Raw genomic sequence first — 16898 nt, 5'->3', positions numbered from 1 at the left:
ATCTTTTACTCTTTAATTTATTATTTTGAACCGAAAGAAAAGAAAATATATTAGAAAAAACTTTCTAACATAACCTCATCAAGGAAGCCTTCTCTCTCTCTGTCTCTCTCTCTGTCTCTCTCTCTCTGTCTCTCTCTCTCTCTCTCTCTCTCACTCTCACTCTCTCTCACTCTTCCTCTCTTTTTCTTTGGCCTGTGACGTGATCACTATCTTTCATGTCTCTCTTGTCTCTTTTTCTCTCTCCTATTCCTGAATCCTTTAAGAGCGTCATTGCCATTGCCGTTGCGACAAATTCCTTCTTCACCGGTGCTCTGTAAAAAATGTATTAATACTTAAATTCAATTTGAGCTCAGTGGAGTTTGCTTTTCAATTTTCATGTATCTTCGAAGACCTGAACATAAGTAAGACGATATCACGGTTTGCCAAACCAAACTGAAATTAAAAAATGAAGTTTTTACTCGTTTTCAGCCGAGCACAACGCCATACAAGCACTCATTAGATTTCTATTAAATTAATCTTTAACTCCGTATGAATTTTTCAAAACATTTCTTACATTTTCACATGAAATTTGACGTTCTTCACGAGCGAAACGGATGAAAACTTGGAGGCGCCATTAATACTAATAACCGATGTGTTATTGTTTTGTTTCCAAAGCCTGCTTGATAAAAAGTATTGCTTTTGTACGACGAATTTTTAAAAAACCTGGTAGCGATATGTTCGTATCGAATTGTTGAGTTTATTCTATTCTATTTTGGGCAATTTACGCATTCAAAAAAAAACTAAATAATTTTCTTTTTAGCAGTTGCCAATAAGGAAACATTTTTCAATCAAATTTCTATAAAATTGTACATTTTAAAAATAAACGTTCACTCTTTAAGATAAATACTGAACGATAGAGGATGAAACCTATTTATCGGACTAACTCAGCTCATTGTGCAGACAATGATACTGAACGCGTCCCAAGTTTCACATGAAACTTATGACGTTTGTAAGATTTCGCCAGCGGTTTCTCAAATAATTTGACAACCTACTTGCTTCTTGACAAGAAGGAGAAAACTTGTATTTTTGTATTTCTATTTACAACAACGTTTATATTTGTTCTGCTTTTCACAATGTTTATACTTGTTAATTTTTCCTTTTTCTAGTTTAAGTTTAGACTTTGTTATGTTGTTTTGTTCTCAAGATTTTTCAGTGATTTTATTATGATTAATAATTTTATTATCATTAATCATAAACTCGAATTTTCATTCTTCATTATTAATTGAAACTTCTTCCACTGAGAAAAATTGGTATAAAAATGATGTCAGATGAATCTGAAAATGATGTTGTATGTGAAGAACAACACCAACAAAACGACCTATATTACACCAAGTATAAACTTCTATTAGAGGAATGTGCCAAGTTGCAACGAGCTAATGAGATATTAGTTTTTCGTATTCAGGAAGTTAACAAAATTACCAAAAGAAGGCATAAGGAAGTTCAATTTTTCAGGCAGGTTTATAAAAATATCATGTTTCGCTCATAATTTTATATCATAATCATCTGAACTTAGCATTTCATAAAAGTCTTTTTGGTCAGTGCATTGGGCTTTATTGCAAAGCAACCTTCTGAATTTCCTGTTTTCTTATGGATCCCTGCAGTGTTTCTATTTGAGGTTATAATTTACATATAAAATTTCATAAGCTTCTATGAACCCTTTTAGTGATTTTTAAGAAATGCTGATCTAAATATTTCCAAGTGTGGAAAAACAATTGAGAATTAATGTTTTCACTAGACAAAGATTATTAAACCTTCATGGTGAAGATTGGTCTGTTATACCCCCTGAAGTCCTCTCAGATGAAGAAGAAGATATAAAACCAAACATTGCCTATCTAACACCAAAAAAGGAAATTAAACAAGAAAAACTAGAAGAGCCAGTCAAAGAGAAACCTGAAAAAACGAAACCAGAAAGAGCAAAATCTACAAAAAGACCCCCACGGAAAAAGGTACCGAAAAGTGAAAGAGATCCTAATGCTCCGAAACGACCGTCAAATCCCTTTTTCCAATTTTGTCAAGAACAAAGGCAAATTCTTATGGAGCAGATAACGGCAGAATTGAAACCTGGAGAAATTGAACCTACTAAGCAGGAGTTGACCAGACAGTTGGCGCTTAAATGGAATTCTTTATCTACTCCGGATAAAAAGGTGTGACTAAGTAATATTTTTGCAATAATTAACACATTTGCAGTTTAAAAAGTTATTGGAAATTAAAATGAATAGCTTAAGGCTGCCAATTTTCGTATGTATGTTAAAAATTAGGGCTCCATTAAAAAATTCTCACACATAAAATACAATAATACAATTAATCCAGTTTCACTACCTTTTAGTAATAATATTTAATTGTATTTATATCAATCACTTTGTATATTGTATATGCAAAATTCAATTTTATCATGCTTTTTTTAGGTATATGTAGACAGGTACGAACGTTCCAAGGAGAAATACAATGCAGAAATGGAGGACTATAAGAGAACTAAATAATTATTTTTCAAGTTTAGCTTTACAAGGACAATTCCACTTCTATAGCATATCATAATTTGCTGATGGATAAATCAGAAAAAGAAAAATAAGATGTAATTGGACAAAAAAATCGAATAAATTCGATAGCGATATTTATTTACAATTTGCGACCTGTTGTGTGTGTTTCTGCCTATTTAACTATATTGTTTAATTTTTGGGTAAACATTGGAGTGGATAAGATGTATTGTTTGAACGTGATTTTTATTTAGGAAATATTCCATTCAATGTCGTTCAAGCATGTTTTGTTTAAAAATTGTATTTGTTTTTTGTATTTCCATGCTTGCACGTTTTTGAAAACACGCTTTCCTTGAAAGATGCTATTTTGCATGAAGTCCAGGAAACCGTTGAATATTAGGAATATACAATTTCTATAAAATATGTTTAAAAAGTTTAAAAAAAGCGTGATGTGTTGGGCACTTCCCTTTACTCATCCAAACATTACGATAGACTGGTAAAGTACTGTAGGAAATTAATTCTCCAAACGTGCATATCAGTAGGGAAATTGTTAATACCGGCACTGCATTAATATTAATCTTACCATAAAAAAGTAATTTTAAACGCTAAATATGAAAAAAAGCAAATTTAATAAAATCAAATAACAAATCATGTTGTTCACAACTTATGCTTTAAATGAGTCTTTTTCCTTTCGAATAGTTTGCATAGTAGACACGGCATCATCACAATTGGCATGGCCCTGCACAGTTCCCATCATAACCCGCATGAAAGGGTTTATTTTCTTCTCCTGAGATATTGTTGACGGTACCTTAAAGTGAAAATTATTTTAAAACTAACTAGATATGTACTCGTCCAAATTATGTAAAAAATCAATGTTGTTCCAACATGGGTCGACAAGCGCTTTATTAACGAGATAAAAGGCATAAAAAATTTAAGAGTTGTTTTTCCATATGGCCACTGCAATTTTTGAGACTTGGAGCTCAAATTTGAAATGCATATTAAGATTTATGGTGTACATAATCGATATTTCAATTTGACACCATCTATAAGATAAAACACTTACTGTTGGCAATCCTTGGCTCCTCTTTTCCTCCGCCTCAGCAATTGCCTTTAAAATATCCTTGTTTTCTTTCTCCACATGTCTAGCAAACTTTAAGTTCTGCTGAGTATATTCGTGACCGCAGAAAACTAAAGTGTCATCAGGTAGGTTCGAAAGTTTTTCTACTAATGCCGTATACATCTGTTGGGCACTCCCTTCAAAGAACCTCCCACAACCAGCGATAAAAAGCGTATCACCTTTAAAAAATAAATGTTGATGTACAAATATGAATGTCAATGAAATTTTTTCCTTTACGCATATTAATAGTTTTAAAAAAGTGCTGAGGGCAGATTAATAAATTTACCAGTAAAAACGGCAGATTGCCCCTTTTGATCTGTCAGATAATAGCATATGTGTCCAGTTGTATGGCAGGGAGTAAAGAGACATTCAACACTAATATCTCCAATCTTAAACTTGTCACCGTCTTTTACATGATTGGTGAGAGCACCAATTCTCTTATCTCCGCCATATACTGTGAGCTTGCTTGGAGATTTTTTGACAAGTTCTTCATTGCCACCAGCATGGTCCCTGAAAATTTTACAATTTAACTGCTTAATATTGCAAAATAAGCATGGAATATTGAAAAAATATATATGTATATATTTAAGAGTATTTTTGCCATGGTATCAAATAGTCCAGGCAAATTTAAGTGGCTCACCAGTGGTGATGTGTTGTTAAGACCTTGGTCAAATTGACACCTTCATTTTTCACCGTTTCCAGGACTGTATCTGGGGCTACAGGATCGACAATGGCAGCTTCTTTGGTAATCTCATCACTTATCTAAATGTAAGATACAGGGGGTCCTAAATTAAATGAGTACCATTTCTAACTGTATTATTACTGAAGGTAGAACATATTTTACTACACATCCATATTTACCTATCTATAAAGGGCAAAAACTACTTTCTTAAATAAAAAAGTTTTTTTTACCTTTACAAAATTAGTCTAAATTAAACAATAAAAATCCATTAAATGCTTACCAAATACATGTAATTGTCGGACAAGGCAGGAAGTACTGTCACCTTCATAGCTGGGAAGGAAATGTGAATATGAGAACTGTGGGTGCCCCGATAACCTACATTCTTCAATGCTGTAACTAATTAGGAACACTGTTTCTTTACTAGCACAATTAATCAATAAATTAGGAGAATAATATATAAATATTTTGGAATTCATGCAAGTGAAAAAGTATGACTTTGGAAATTCTAAGCATATGAGGAGCTTTGGAACAAAAGCACAAAAAGTAAGTTTACTTTTTATTAAACTTAGTTAGGAGTCAATATCACTTCATTGCGACCAATATAGGCTCACTTTAATATTCAAGCCAACGATAGATAGGTAAATTTTTCCAAATTAAAGCCGAATCATTAAAAAACTGTCTATGGATTTATTTAATTTTGCTCTTCATATAATGGAGGAATGTTTGGAAACAAACTTTAGTCTTCATAAGTTTAAAGATTGACGACTTTGTGTCCTTTCATGAAACATCAAAGGTAATTAACTAATTTGCAGGCTTAGCAAAAAGTTCACCAACAACAAGGTTCTCAACTGGAAGAGATGTAATCTCACGACTATAATAATACTTACATTTACAGTAAGCAGCAGCAAGTCCCTGGACTATTCGATTGGGTAACAAGTAAGTCAACACACTAAACATCATAACACTTGAGCATTTGAGCGACTTTAAAATTTATAAGATGTTATTGCACACTCAGATATACAAAAAATAATTATAGATTTAATTTTAATAATTGGGATCCACTTAACCTTGAAAATTGAATATTGACCGATGGATAGTAACTCACCTCTGTACAACTGCCTCCCTGTGGTCAAGTTCAAAAGTGAAAATTACAAATAAATGTACAAAGTAAGAATTAAATTAATTATAAATACAAATATTTAATTTTTTTAATAAAAACATTAATAACAAACATCTATTCACAAATTGACGTATTTTTGGTTGCCTACCCTAAGGAGTGATTCTATAGAAAGAAATAAAATAAGGTGAGGATGAAATTTTTGGTCAATAAAATGCTTTAATTAATCAGTGTGGCGAAATATTTCATTCTCGCTCAGGGCTATTCTAAAGGACGTAAATAAACCTTTTTCCATAGAAAATGGAAAATCCACCTCTGTATGGTAATCAAGAATTTGATTGGAACAGAGGATCGTCTTAAGTGATCACTTTCAGATTGACACTGACATTTTATGGGTGTGTCGGGTTTGTAGGTGTTTGCGTTTACCGATAGGGTTCGGAGTAACGCGGCGTGTTGTGGGTGCTAACGGGGTGATCTATTCTCCCGTTACGAGTCGGACACGCTGAAGGGACCAGTATTCTAACCCGGCAAAGATACTAGTCGTAGATACAAAATACGCGCTGATACTGCTCGACTATCTTTATTTACACAAAACTATTGCTACGTTTATTATCACAGTCTGTATACACTATACTGAGGGTGATAATCGTGGTACGTTACCTCGAGAGAACTGAGAGTAAGAGTATATGAGGTATAAGAGATCAGAGATATAAGAGGTCAGAGATATAAGAGATCGGAGATATAAGAGATCGGAGATATAAGAGATCGGAGATATAAGAGATCGGAGATATAAGAGAGATTTTAAGGGTCTGTTTTGGGTTTATATAGCTAACCAACCCTTTCGCTATTTCCGTCCCTGCTACTCGTCAACTGTCACTCCTGTGAGTGTCACTTGTCGGTGCAGGTTCTCGGTGTGAACTACTCTCGAGTGTATAATGCACCACAATACTCCCCCCCTAGAAACGGAGTACCGAATTTACCAGAAATAAGAAATGATACAGGGCTTGATGTACATGATGGCAACTACCTATATGCTAATATAATTGGTACACTGCTGAAAATACTATTTACCATGTATGCTGAAATGTACAGTTTTTCTTTTACTACCTGCAGATTTCACTTGATTCTGGCCAACGTAGGTATGGTCGTGCGCTATAGGATCTGTAGGGAGAATGTAGGCTGGCTTCAACCGATCTTTGGAGATGTTGACGTCTCTATTGCTCATGGTGACGGTGAAATATTTGTCACTACGGCTTTTTACGGGTACTGGACCTTCGTAGGGAGGTTGGAGAGGCTTTTTCACCATATCGTTCCTCACAAAGACGTGTGTGCAGGTCTCTAGTTCCGGGGCAACGAAGATTTTTCTACTGCTGTGGTTGCTAGTGGGGATCGGTTGTAACAGCTTCATTTTCTGCTTCAGTTTTTGTACAAAAGATGTTGGGTCATGGTCTGGCTTAGAGGGTTCGAGAAATTCTCCTGGAAGTCGTAGAGTTGTTCCATACAACATCTCTGCCGGTGAAACGCCCACCTCATCTCTCAAGGTACAGTGTAATCCCAACAGTATTGTGGGAAGAACCTCCGTCCAGCGTTCCGTTACGTGGGCCATAATTGCAGCTTTGAGAGTTCTGTGCCATCTTTCTACTTTGCCGTTCGCTATAGGATGGTATGGCGTGGTATGAGCTCGTTTGCAACCTAGTAAAATGGATAAAGCGCTGAAAAGAGAACTTTCAAATTGTCGGCCTTGGTCGGTGATTAACTTGAGTGGTGTTCCGTATCTGCAAATCCAGTTGTCGTAAAAGGTTTTTGCGACGGTGTCCGCTGCCATGTCGGCCATCGGGTATGCTTCTGCCCAGCAGGAGTATCTATCTATGCATGTCAAACAGTACCTGTAGCCGTTTGACGGTGGTAGTGGTCCGACGATGTCTATATTGATATCCTGGAAACGGGCGTCTGGGACTTGCAGTTGCTTCAATGGTGTGTATGTATGTTTATTGACTTTTGCTTTTTGACAGCTGATACAAGCTTTGGTCCAGTCTCGAATGTCCTTATTCATGGATGGCCAGACGAACCTTGTGGATATCAGCTTGGTGGTTCCTTTTATCCCTGGATGGGAGAGGTTGTGAAACCTGTCGAAAATAGATCGTCTAAAACTTCTTGTGATAAAGGGTCTGATTTTCGAGTTGCTATCGTCACAGTAAACGGTTGCATCAGTGCCAGATACATTGCATTGCTTTAGGTTCAATGCGGTTCTTTGAGGATCTCCCAACATTGCTTGCAGTTCCAGATCGTCTGCCTGGTGTCTGCTTAGGGCTTCGTAATCGACCGGTTGAGGTGCGTCGATTGAGCCGATCCGGGAGAGAGCGTCAGCTACGACGTTGCTTTTACCACTGATGTGATCTATATCCGTTGAAAACTGTGAGATGAAATCCAGATGACGGAATTGCCTCGGAGATGATTTGTCGGACTTTTGCCGGAAAGCATATGTAAGCGGTTTATGATCGGTGAAAATCTTGAAATGCCTGCCTTCCAGCATATATCTGAAATACTTTACAGCTGAATAAATAGCGAGTAATTCTCGATCATAAGTGCTGTAATTCCTCTCGGTTTTCGAAAATTTCTTCGAAAAAAAACTGAGTGGTTTCCATAAGTTGTCTTCAAATTGTTCGACTACTGCTCCCATTGCGGAATCAGAAGCATCTACTGTGAGTGAAATTGGTGCCGATGAGCTAGGGTGTACCAGGATTGCAGCATTTGCTAGGTCCTTCTTGCATTGTTCGAAGGCTGCTTGAGTTTCCTCCGTCCAGCTTATGGGAGTTTTATCGTTCTTCTTGCCGTTCTTATGTAATTCGTGGAGGATTCGTTGGTTGTGAGCTGCTTTTGGTATGCATTTTCGGTAGAAATTGATCATACCAAGAAAACGCCTCAAGTCTGAAATAGTTTTAGGCAGGGGATACTCAACAATGGCTGCTACCTTCTCCGGGAGCGGTGTGGAACCTTGCTGGGAGACCTGGTAACCTAGAAACTTGACCTGTTCCTCGCCAAAAACACATTTTTCCGGATTGATGGTCAACCCGAATTTTTGTAGACGTTCAAATATCGTCTTAAGGTGGTTTATGTGTTGCGCCTCGTTTTCGGATGCTATCAGGATATCGTCGATGTATGGGAAGCAAAAGTCCAGATTTTCCAGTACTTCATGGATGAATCTCTGGAAGGATTGCGCTGCGTTTCTCAATCCGAATTGCATGCGGGTGAATTCGAATAACCCAAATGGGGTGATAATCGCAGTTTTCGGGATTGAGTCCTCATCGACGGGGATTTGATGATATGCACGTACGAGATCTAGTGTTGTGAAGATGGTCTTCCCTTCTAAGAAATGCGTGAAGTCGTGCAAGTTTGGAACTGGGTATTTGTCCTCGATTGTTGCCGCGTTCAGACGACGGTAATCTCCCACGGGTCTCCATTCGCCTGTTGCCTTCTTTGGGACCATATGCAGTGGACTAGCCCAAGGACTTTTAGAGGGTCGGCAGATACCCATCTCGAGTAGGTACTGGAACTCTTGTTTAGCCAACTTAAGCTTCTCCGGGGGCAACCGTCTCGCTTTTGAGTAGACCGGTGGTCCGTTTGTGTGGATGACGTGTGAGGTATTATGCTTTAAATCGCTGGGAGCAGAGGTGAATTTGGTGAGGTTGGGGAATTGCCTTAGGACTTCACCATATTTGCAGGATGTCGGAATGGTACATACCGAATACGTATTAGCAAGTTTCACCTGTCCATACCTGGCTACTTGCGTGGTGCCGTCTATAATTCTACCGCGGCCCATATCGACCAGCACGTTGAAGTGATGCAGGAAATCTGCGCCTATGATAGCCATATCCGTCTTAGCTACGATGAAATTCCAGTTGAATTTCCTTCGCAGGCCTAAGCTGACGGCTAAATGCTTGTTGCCATATGCAGGTATCTGCGTATTATTTGCCGCGAGTAAATTGAATCGGGTATCAACACACTGGTCCCTCCTCGAGCGGGGAACTATTGATACCTCGGCGCCAGAGTCAATTAGGAATCTGATTCCCGTCAAATCGTCCTTAATGACTAGCCTATAAGTATTTATCTTACTACTAGTGGGAGCTGGAGAGCTGGACGCGTGGCGATCTGGCTGTCCCACGTTGCTGTTCGCCTTAAGCGACGTGGGGGCTAGTTTTCCGCATTGAAATTGCAAGGCAGTAAGCACCTGGTGGCCTTCTCCTTGAATCGTTGGTGATACCAGCATGTCCCTGAGTCTTGCTGTCTCCGGCTTGACGATCTTGACCTTCTTTGGCCTGTTGAGCCTGAGCTTCTCCGACTCTGTGATCTTCCCCGTGGTGTCAGAAGTGGGATTTTTTCTTTTATTTCCTTCACCTCCAAGGTAAGCCGACGCAAACTTTCAGCTAAGGTTGGCGAGTTAGGGGTTTCAGGCTGTTGCTGGATCTGGTACACACTAGGCTGTAGGATCTCAGCGATTTGATCTGCCCTCGTTGCCAGCTGCTCCAGTGGGTCATTGCTGCTAGCCAGAATTGACTGGATCTGATTCGGGAGCTGCTGTAGCCACATTGATTTGAGTAGCCGTTTCGACACCGAGGTACCGCCCAATCCTGCCATTTCATTCAACAAATGTGACGGCTTCCTGTCCCCCAGTGATGTGTGTGAGACTAGTTTTTTGTATTTCTGTTCTTCAGACTCAGAGAACAATGTGATGAGCCTGTCTTTTATCGCTAGGAACATGTCCCCAGCTGGGGGGTTACGAAATAAGTCCCCTACCTGCTCGATGACCTCACAGTTAAGAGCACTGACCACGTGGTGGAACTTGGTAGAGTCTGCTGTAACTCCAGCCAGTTGGAACTGTGATTCCAGTTGGCAAAACCAAAGTTCGGGGTTTCTGCTCCAGAATGGAGGAGGCTTAACTGCTACTCTGTCTACCATTGTGGCGTTGTTGCTACTCTCTGTCGGGCCTGGATTTGCCATGATCCTCGTGTTAGGTTTTGGCGTCACTGGGGCCGTTCTGTGTTCTTCTTGTTGTCGAGATTCCCTGTACTGGGGCTTCGTATGGCGCTGATCACGTCGGGGTCACCAATTGTCGGGTTTGTAGGTGTTTGCGTTTACCGATAGGGTTCGGAGTAACGCGGCGTGTTGTGGGTGCTAACGGGGTGATCTATTCTCCCGTTACGAGTCGGACACGCTGAAGGGACCAGTATTCTAACCCGGCAAAGATACTAGTCGTAGATACAAAATACGCGCTGATACTGCTCGACTATCTTTATTTACACAAAACTATTGCTACGTTTATTATCACAGTCTGTATACACTATACTGAGGGTGATAATCGTGGTACGTTACCTCGAGAGAACTGAGAGTAAGAGTATATGAGGTATAAGAGATCAGAGATATAAGAGGTCAGAGATATAAGAGATCGGAGATATAAGAGATCGGAGATATAAGAGATCGGAGATATAAGAGATCGGAGATATAAGAGAGATTTTAAGGGTCTGTTTTGGGTTTATATAGCTAACCAACCCTTTCGCTATTTCCGTCCCTGCTACTCGTCAACTGTCACTCCTGTGAGTGTCACTTGTCGGTGCAGGTTCTCGGTGTGAACTACTCTCGAGTGTATAATGCACCACAGGTGTGAGTTTCAATAAATCAAACGTCATCCATTTTGTTGACGTTTCAAATTCAATTTAAAACTATATTTAATTGCTGAAATTTTAATTTAAGAAAAGTTAAAATTGCAATTTGTGATAATAAATTTGAGTAAATTTATTATATTTATAGAATATTCGGTTAATAAACGCATTGGGAGTTCAACTAAAATGACAGCAAATAATGTCAACAAAGATAGAATATAGAATACCCCTTGGCAGTAGGCAAATCCTGAGAAAGGTTAGCATAATTTTCAATGTAAGTGTTATTGTAGTGTCTTAAAAACCTTTTTATTTTATGTTTCAGAGGAGCATTATCTGCGAATTAATATTAAATAGCTTTGCAACAACCAAATATGATCAGACGGCTAGTTAGCAGTGTTTTTGAAACAGCCCTTCAGAGCCCTCCAGAAGCGGCAATTTATCCACACCCATTTTCAAAAACGGAGACAGCACATTTTGGGTGGCTTACCAATGTATCACCATGCTTCCCAATTTCTTCAAATAACATTAAAATCATAACAGAACCAACTCAATTTTACAATACTGTCTTACAATATTGCAAAGAAGCCTCTCACCGAATTATGCTTGTTAGTTTATATCTAGGAACAGGTGATTTAGAAAAAAGAGTAGTCAATGCATTAATGGCAAATGAACAGTTTCAGAAGCAAAACTTAATCATAAATGTTTTGCTTGATTATACTAGGGGGAGTAGGAATAGTGAAAATTCTCGAACTGTTTTACAACCTCTTTTACAACAAAATAATAAAAATTGCACAGTCTCCTTTTATCACACACCAGTCTTGAGAGGAATATTAAAAAAGTACATGCCCGATAGGTATAATGAACTTATAGGACTACAGCACATGAAATTATATATTTTTGATGACACACTTATCATTAGTGGAGCAAATCTGTCAAATGACTATTTTACCAATCGACAAGACAGGTATTTTGTAATTAAAGACAAGAAGTTAACTGATTTTTACCATGGCTTGGTTAACAAAGTGCAAAGCTTTAGTTTAAAAATGGACCAACATAACAGAGTAACTTTTGCTGGTGATTGGAAATGTTCCCCTTACAAAGGGAGCAAGGAGTTATTTGTTGAGAAGGCTTGTAATGCAGTGGAACAACATTTAAACCATTATATTGCTGAACAAAATATGCATTTTGTCCAAAGTTGTGGTAAAACTGTAAGCATTATTTTATACATTTTAATTTGACTTTTATTTTGCGTTTTTAGATACATTTATATTTCCAACATTCCAAATGGGACAACTTGGAGTAGAACAAGATTCCTTCATAACAGATAAAATTTTTGCAGAAGCACCACAATACAGCAAATTGAAAATAGCAACAGGTTATTTCAATTTGACCACCCAATATATGGCCACTTTAATCCAAGAGTGTAATGCAGATTGTGAGATATTAATAGCACATCCAAAGGCAAATGGCTTTTTGGGGTCCAAAGGTCTGTCAGGTGGCATTCCTTTTGCATATTCTTTAATTGCTGAGAAGTTTAGACAAATGTGTGCTAATAATGGGCAACATTATAGAATTAAGCTAATAGAATATTTACGGGAAGGATGGACATACCATGGAAAGGGATTATGGTAAGAATGTTATTTCATTTTGTAACAGTACTTATATTAATAGTTTTAAATTAACCCAATGATATATGTAGGTACAGGGTAGTTCTGTATGTATGTAGGTATGTAGATTGTCAATTAGTAGGCAATGGATATAAATCAATAATGCCTATTCTTTTTTACTTTTCAAACTGTTTAAATTAATGAATAAACGAATCAATTCTTCGTAATACAATTTTCATCTCAAATTTGCAGATACAATTTTTAACGATTAGATTATTAAAAACTTCACTTCGGCATAAAACAATGAAACTACTAAAATTATATTGTTTAGTTTATACTGTTGCTTAATTTACAAAAAAACATTTATTTTGGAATACGACAAACAATATTTCTTGAAAATATGGCGAACGCATCTGTCTATGTTATTTACTGTTTATTTTATTACTATGTAACAACTTATGTGTAAAAGGGTGAATTAAACAATAAATGACCTCGCGAAATCCGAGATTCAGATTAAATGTATTTCTCTAATTGAATATTCAGTTTATGCAGAGTACTGTAAGCTTTAATTAGAAGAATTTTTTTCGTCATTGTTGTATAAAAAGTGATTAGCACCCACATAACACTATATAATGATTAAATGCAATTTCAGGTATTACGCACCGAACAATGACTATCCCTGCATGACTATGATCGGTTCGCCAAATTTCGGAGATAGGTCCGTTACCAAAGATTTAGAAACTCAGTTAGTGATAGTTACCGAAAACCAGCAATTGAGGAAACAGCTTCATGACGAATGTCAACGATTGTACGATTGGGGATTACCAGCAGACACCAAGCGAAAAGTCCCACTGTGGGTTAACATGTTAGTTTCATTGTTCAAAGGCTATTTTTAATTATTTGTTATTGTTCCTAGTAAATTTATTACTGTTAAAATATAAGTGTTTTTATTTATTGATCAAATTGCCCAAAATTCGGCATTTTTTCAAAACTTCACAGGTCTATTAGTTAGTTCTATTGCAATCGGGTTCGGGCAGGAAAACACCACACCACATATGCATATGCCAACTAATATTATAAATATTTTGACGAGTCCCCTAGATTCAAATCTAACACTGGTATAAAAATATTGCGTACGTCCGAGCAATTTCTGAATGTATTGCAGATTCGGCACAAGTGCATATGTGTACATGTGCAGGATCGAGTATAAGTAAAATCTTTTAGTGTTTAAAACCGAGATCAAAGAAAAATCAAATCCATTTATTTATAATAACTAATGACTATCAACCGAATAACTTGCATATAAATCGATTTCGGGAAGTCAGAAAATGCTCTAATGAGCGGACTACGTGAATCATTTTGTTGTCAGGCTATGTGAATTAACTATAGATAATCAAAGTAGGTAAATTGATCCAAATAAAGAAAACTCATTGATAGTTTGCAGCAAATTATTTATTTTTCGTCTCGCCAGTCTCATTAAAAAAGTTCTTTCGAAGACGATAGATACAAAATATTTTTTCTAATTAAAAACTCTAAACATTAAACGCGTGAAGCCATTCTACCTGAGTGTAAAAAAATACATTTTCTTTGTGATATATCATTGTGAACACTGAGCCTTAAATGCACGTTATTACAGCAAATCGATCAGATTTCGACAGCTTGAATTGAAGAAAAACCTCATAAAAATGTTATGAAAATTTAACTTTTTTAGATTTTATAAATTTTACGAGGTTATTAACCGATTTGCTGCATTTTCCTTTAGCCTATTGTCTACTGTTTTAAAGGCATTTTGCTTTGTATCTGTGTATAATTATTTTAATAATTTAACTAGTTCAATCTTTGGTAGGCTTTACATTACTTAAATATCTAGTGGCATGACTAGTTCATTAATATCACTCAGAAACAAAACGCTTTGCCCACTTTTACGTTTATACACATTAAAAAATAACTTAAATCGTAAGCAAAGATTCGAGACACGAAACTTAAAAAATAAGTAACTTAGAAATAAGTTAACTTAAGAAAAACGTACTACTTTAACAGACTTCTAACTTTTCTTATAAGCGAAATATGAAAATCAACCGATTTTCTAATGAAACAAACAGCCATGGAAAATATTTCTGGACAGAAACTTAACTAACATTCAATTCACAAATAATTTTGATTATACATAATAATAATGAAATTGTTTTCGCGGAACTCGACAGGTGGTAGGTGTACTGAAACTGACCTTTAAAAGTGGTCAAGATGACAAATAACCGAAAATAGGAACTTAAGAGGCATTCTTGAAAATAATTTCACGTAATATTAAAAGGGAAAAATCATCGTGAAGCCTATTTGTAACTTAATATACAGAGTCTTAATCTGATGATTATGTTACAAACTTTGAGGGTAAACGACTTCTCTCCATAAATAACAAAAAACATTTCGATAACAAAATGTTCGTAATCTGTTGTATCAGGGAATCAATCAATCGTTTCTGTAACACAAGGTGTCTTATTAATTAATTTACTAAGAACAAAGATTTTTAGTTGGAATTTGGTATTCTGTTTAGGTTGAGCAATTCATTTCTTAGAAATTCCAATATAGATTGCAGATTTTAATTTACTCTCAAAATTTGTACCATGATCACATAACACCCTGCATGTTTGAAGTATTTGGAATTATCAGTTGGATAATTTAAGAGCGACGTTCAGGAAACCTTGGTGAGGCCTTGATAAGTAATTTATAATAACCTTCAAGTAAATCAAGTAATTTACTCTTTCAGTCTTTGGTATAAACAACTATTACATTAGAAATAAATAAAATCCAACATATGTACACAATTCTATATACATAATATTAAGGGGTGCTCCCCTTTTGCACAATGGGAAACATTGAGCCTGAAAGATTTTACAATATTTCAACATGTAAAATCTTTCGGTAGAGGTATAAATCAAACCGACAACATTTAAAAAAGAACGCTACGAAGTTACTTATACTGCATCGTGACTTAAACTTAAGTCTTATAAAAAATCAGTACAAAACTTAATTATGTACAAAAGACTGAAGTAATTGATAAATTATCAAATACCAGACTGGGTTCACACGCCAAAGCGACTGTAAACGTATTGACTATTCACCCCATCTCCCAAGTTTTCTATTTGCTCTACGGTGGGGTTCACCAAATTGAACAGAACGGCGAAAATCGTGCAGGCTGCGTACACTCCTAGAGCTATCCACCACAAAAGTTGTTCGTGTAGTTTTTGCTCGAAATTTTTCAGGACCAGTAGGCCAATGGTAAGTCCGGCCAGCGCTCCGGTTAAGTGTGCTACGTATGATACTGGGGGCCCCATTACCTCTTCCGCGTATCTGGAGTAGATTGCGTAACCTACATCGCATGAAGCTGAAAGCAAGAGAAAAATTGATTGATGGAGGAAGTCGTATTCTGGAGATTGAGTGTGACATACTGTTTTAAGCTTTATTTATTTTCTTAGAGCCGCGTCTCCTCTCCTGATAATTTTTTTTCTTATCTTTTTCAAAACAGGTCAAACTTACCAATGGCAAATATCCCAAATAGCCTCAAAATCCCGCACTGCATATTGTTATAATTCAACAGGACGTTGGCTAAATGCGCTGCAAGTAATGCATAAACTCCTCCACTGGCTCCTACTAGAAAGACATCTGTGTCGAACACTGATGTTCCCAATGACCCGGCAATGACTCCAGCTACGTAGATCAAGGCTACTCTACTAGATCCATGAACCATTTCTAGGGGTAGCCCCACGAGCAGTTGGACTACTAAGTTGAAGCCAAGGTGCAGCCATCTAAAAGAGGCAAAAGTATTATAAAAATGTAAGATCAAGATTATTTTAGAATATGTTTAGTGATTTTGGAGGTGCGAATTTTAGGTTTCATATGGTTCCATTACGACTGATGTACCTGTGCAGTCCGCAGCCTTTATCTTGTTGCTCTAATCAACAAACCGCTCTATTAACACACTAAACAAATGCTTTCGAAAAATTCTCGCCGGAAAATTTAAAAAAAATAGCTGTTTGCTTGGAAAACAATTTGAAATTTATTAATGCTAGATCTTGTGTTAAAAAAATAACAATATCTTATAGCGCCCAAGGAGCAATATTTAATGTTAAAATATTTGTTCTTACACCGTAAAAGTACTTTCGGTTTTATTTGTGTACACTTCGCTTTTACAGTTCTGATGCATGGCG

General features: G+C 36.8%; 6 protein-coding genes across 6 annotated transcripts in view; 3 read left to right on the top strand and 3 right to left on the bottom strand.

Moving 5' to 3' along the window:
* LOC136411132 (adult-specific cuticular protein ACP-20-like) overlaps window positions 1–16898 on the top strand; it is a 146272-nt gene that overhangs the window by 125582 nt on the left and 3792 nt on the right. The window lies entirely within an intron of this gene.
* On the top strand, window positions 1151–2661 carry LOC136409253 (uncharacterized). Its single transcript, XM_066390641.1, has 3 exons — window positions 1151–1491; window positions 1775–2183; window positions 2445–2661. Exons 1-3 carry the CDS (start codon window positions 1298–1300, stop codon window positions 2517–2519), a joined length of 678 nt encoding a protein of 225 aa, XP_066246738.1. The 5' UTR covers window positions 1151–1297; the 3' UTR covers window positions 2520–2661.
* Window positions 3124–5365, bottom strand: tzn (tenzing norgay). Its single transcript, XM_066390627.1, has 6 exons — window positions 5200–5365; window positions 4593–4708; window positions 4271–4392; window positions 3917–4140; window positions 3577–3809; window positions 3124–3321 (listed from the first exon to the last, which is right to left on the bottom strand). The coding sequence occupies exons 1-6, from the start codon at window positions 5270–5272 to the stop codon at window positions 3178–3180; spliced, it is 912 nt and encodes a 303-aa protein (XP_066246724.1). The 5' UTR covers window positions 5273–5365; the 3' UTR covers window positions 3124–3177.
* LOC136414169 (uncharacterized) lies at window positions 9850–10427 on the bottom strand. Its single transcript, XM_066398030.1, has 2 exons — window positions 9901–10427; window positions 9850–9853 (listed from the first exon to the last, which is right to left on the bottom strand). Exons 1-2 carry the CDS (start codon window positions 10425–10427, stop codon window positions 9850–9852), a joined length of 531 nt encoding a protein of 176 aa, XP_066254127.1.
* PGS1 (Phosphatidylglycerophosphate synthase 1) lies at window positions 11361–13647 on the top strand. Its single transcript, XM_066392362.1, has 3 exons — window positions 11361–12286; window positions 12345–12714; window positions 13346–13647. The coding sequence occupies exons 1-3, from the start codon at window positions 11458–11460 to the stop codon at window positions 13587–13589; spliced, it is 1443 nt and encodes a 480-aa protein (XP_066248459.1). The 5' UTR covers window positions 11361–11457; the 3' UTR covers window positions 13590–13647.
* Window positions 14128–16898, bottom strand: part of LOC136411167 (protein rhomboid-like) — an 87048-nt gene continuing 84277 nt past the window's right edge. The window contains exons 8-9 of the mRNA XM_066393642.1: window positions 16228–16496; window positions 14128–16075 (exon numbers count right to left, since the gene is read on the bottom strand). Of these exons, the coding sequence (XP_066249739.1) occupies window positions 15774–16075; window positions 16228–16496 (571 nt within the window). The 3' untranslated portion in view covers window positions 14128–15773. The remainder of the gene's footprint in view (window positions 16076–16227; window positions 16497–16898) is intronic.

This window comes from Euwallacea similis, chromosome 1 (assembly GCF_039881205.1).
Source record: "Euwallacea similis isolate ESF13 chromosome 1, ESF131.1, whole genome shotgun sequence".
Lineage (NCBI taxonomy): Eukaryota > Metazoa > Arthropoda > Insecta > Coleoptera > Curculionidae > Euwallacea > Euwallacea similis.
Note: the sequence above shows the minus strand (reverse complement) of the source record. Positions and strands in the feature narration are given on the sequence as shown.

Bases quoted from the DNA above. Each gene is read 5' to 3' on its own strand.
- LOC136409253 (XM_066390641.1), top strand. From the start codon at position 1,298: ATGATGTCAGATGAATCTGAAAATGATGTTGTATGTGAAGAACAACAC. The intron at 1,492-1,774 runs GCAGGTTTATAA...TGTTTTCACTAG, and splicing joins AAGGAAGTTCAATTTTTCAG to ACAAAGATTATTAAACCTTC. The intron at 2,184-2,444 runs GTGTGACTAAGT...TGCTTTTTTTAG, and splicing joins TATCTACTCCGGATAAAAAG to GTATATGTAGACAGGTACGA.
- tzn (XM_066390627.1), bottom strand. From the start codon at position 5,272: ATGATGTTTAGTGTGTTGACTTACTTGTTACCCAATCGAATAGTCCAG. The intron at 4,709-5,199 runs GTAAGTATTATT...GTTCCTAATTAG, and splicing joins TGCTGCTGCTTACTGTAAAT to TTACAGCATTGAAGAATGTA. The intron at 3,322-3,576 runs GTAAGTGTTTTA...TTTCACTTTAAG, and splicing joins GGAGCCAAGGATTGCCAACA to GTACCGTCAACAATATCTCA.
- LOC136414169 (XM_066398030.1), bottom strand. From the start codon at position 10,427: ATGGCAAATCCAGGCCCGACAGAGAGTAGCAACAACGCCACAATGGTA.
- PGS1 (XM_066392362.1), top strand. From the start codon at position 11,458: ATGATCAGACGGCTAGTTAGCAGTGTTTTTGAAACAGCCCTTCAGAGC. The intron at 12,287-12,344 runs GTAAAACTGTAA...TTGCGTTTTTAG, and splicing joins GCATTTTGTCCAAAGTTGTG to ATACATTTATATTTCCAACA. The intron at 12,715-13,345 runs GTAAGAATGTTA...ATGCAATTTCAG, and splicing joins TACCATGGAAAGGGATTATG to GTATTACGCACCGAACAATG.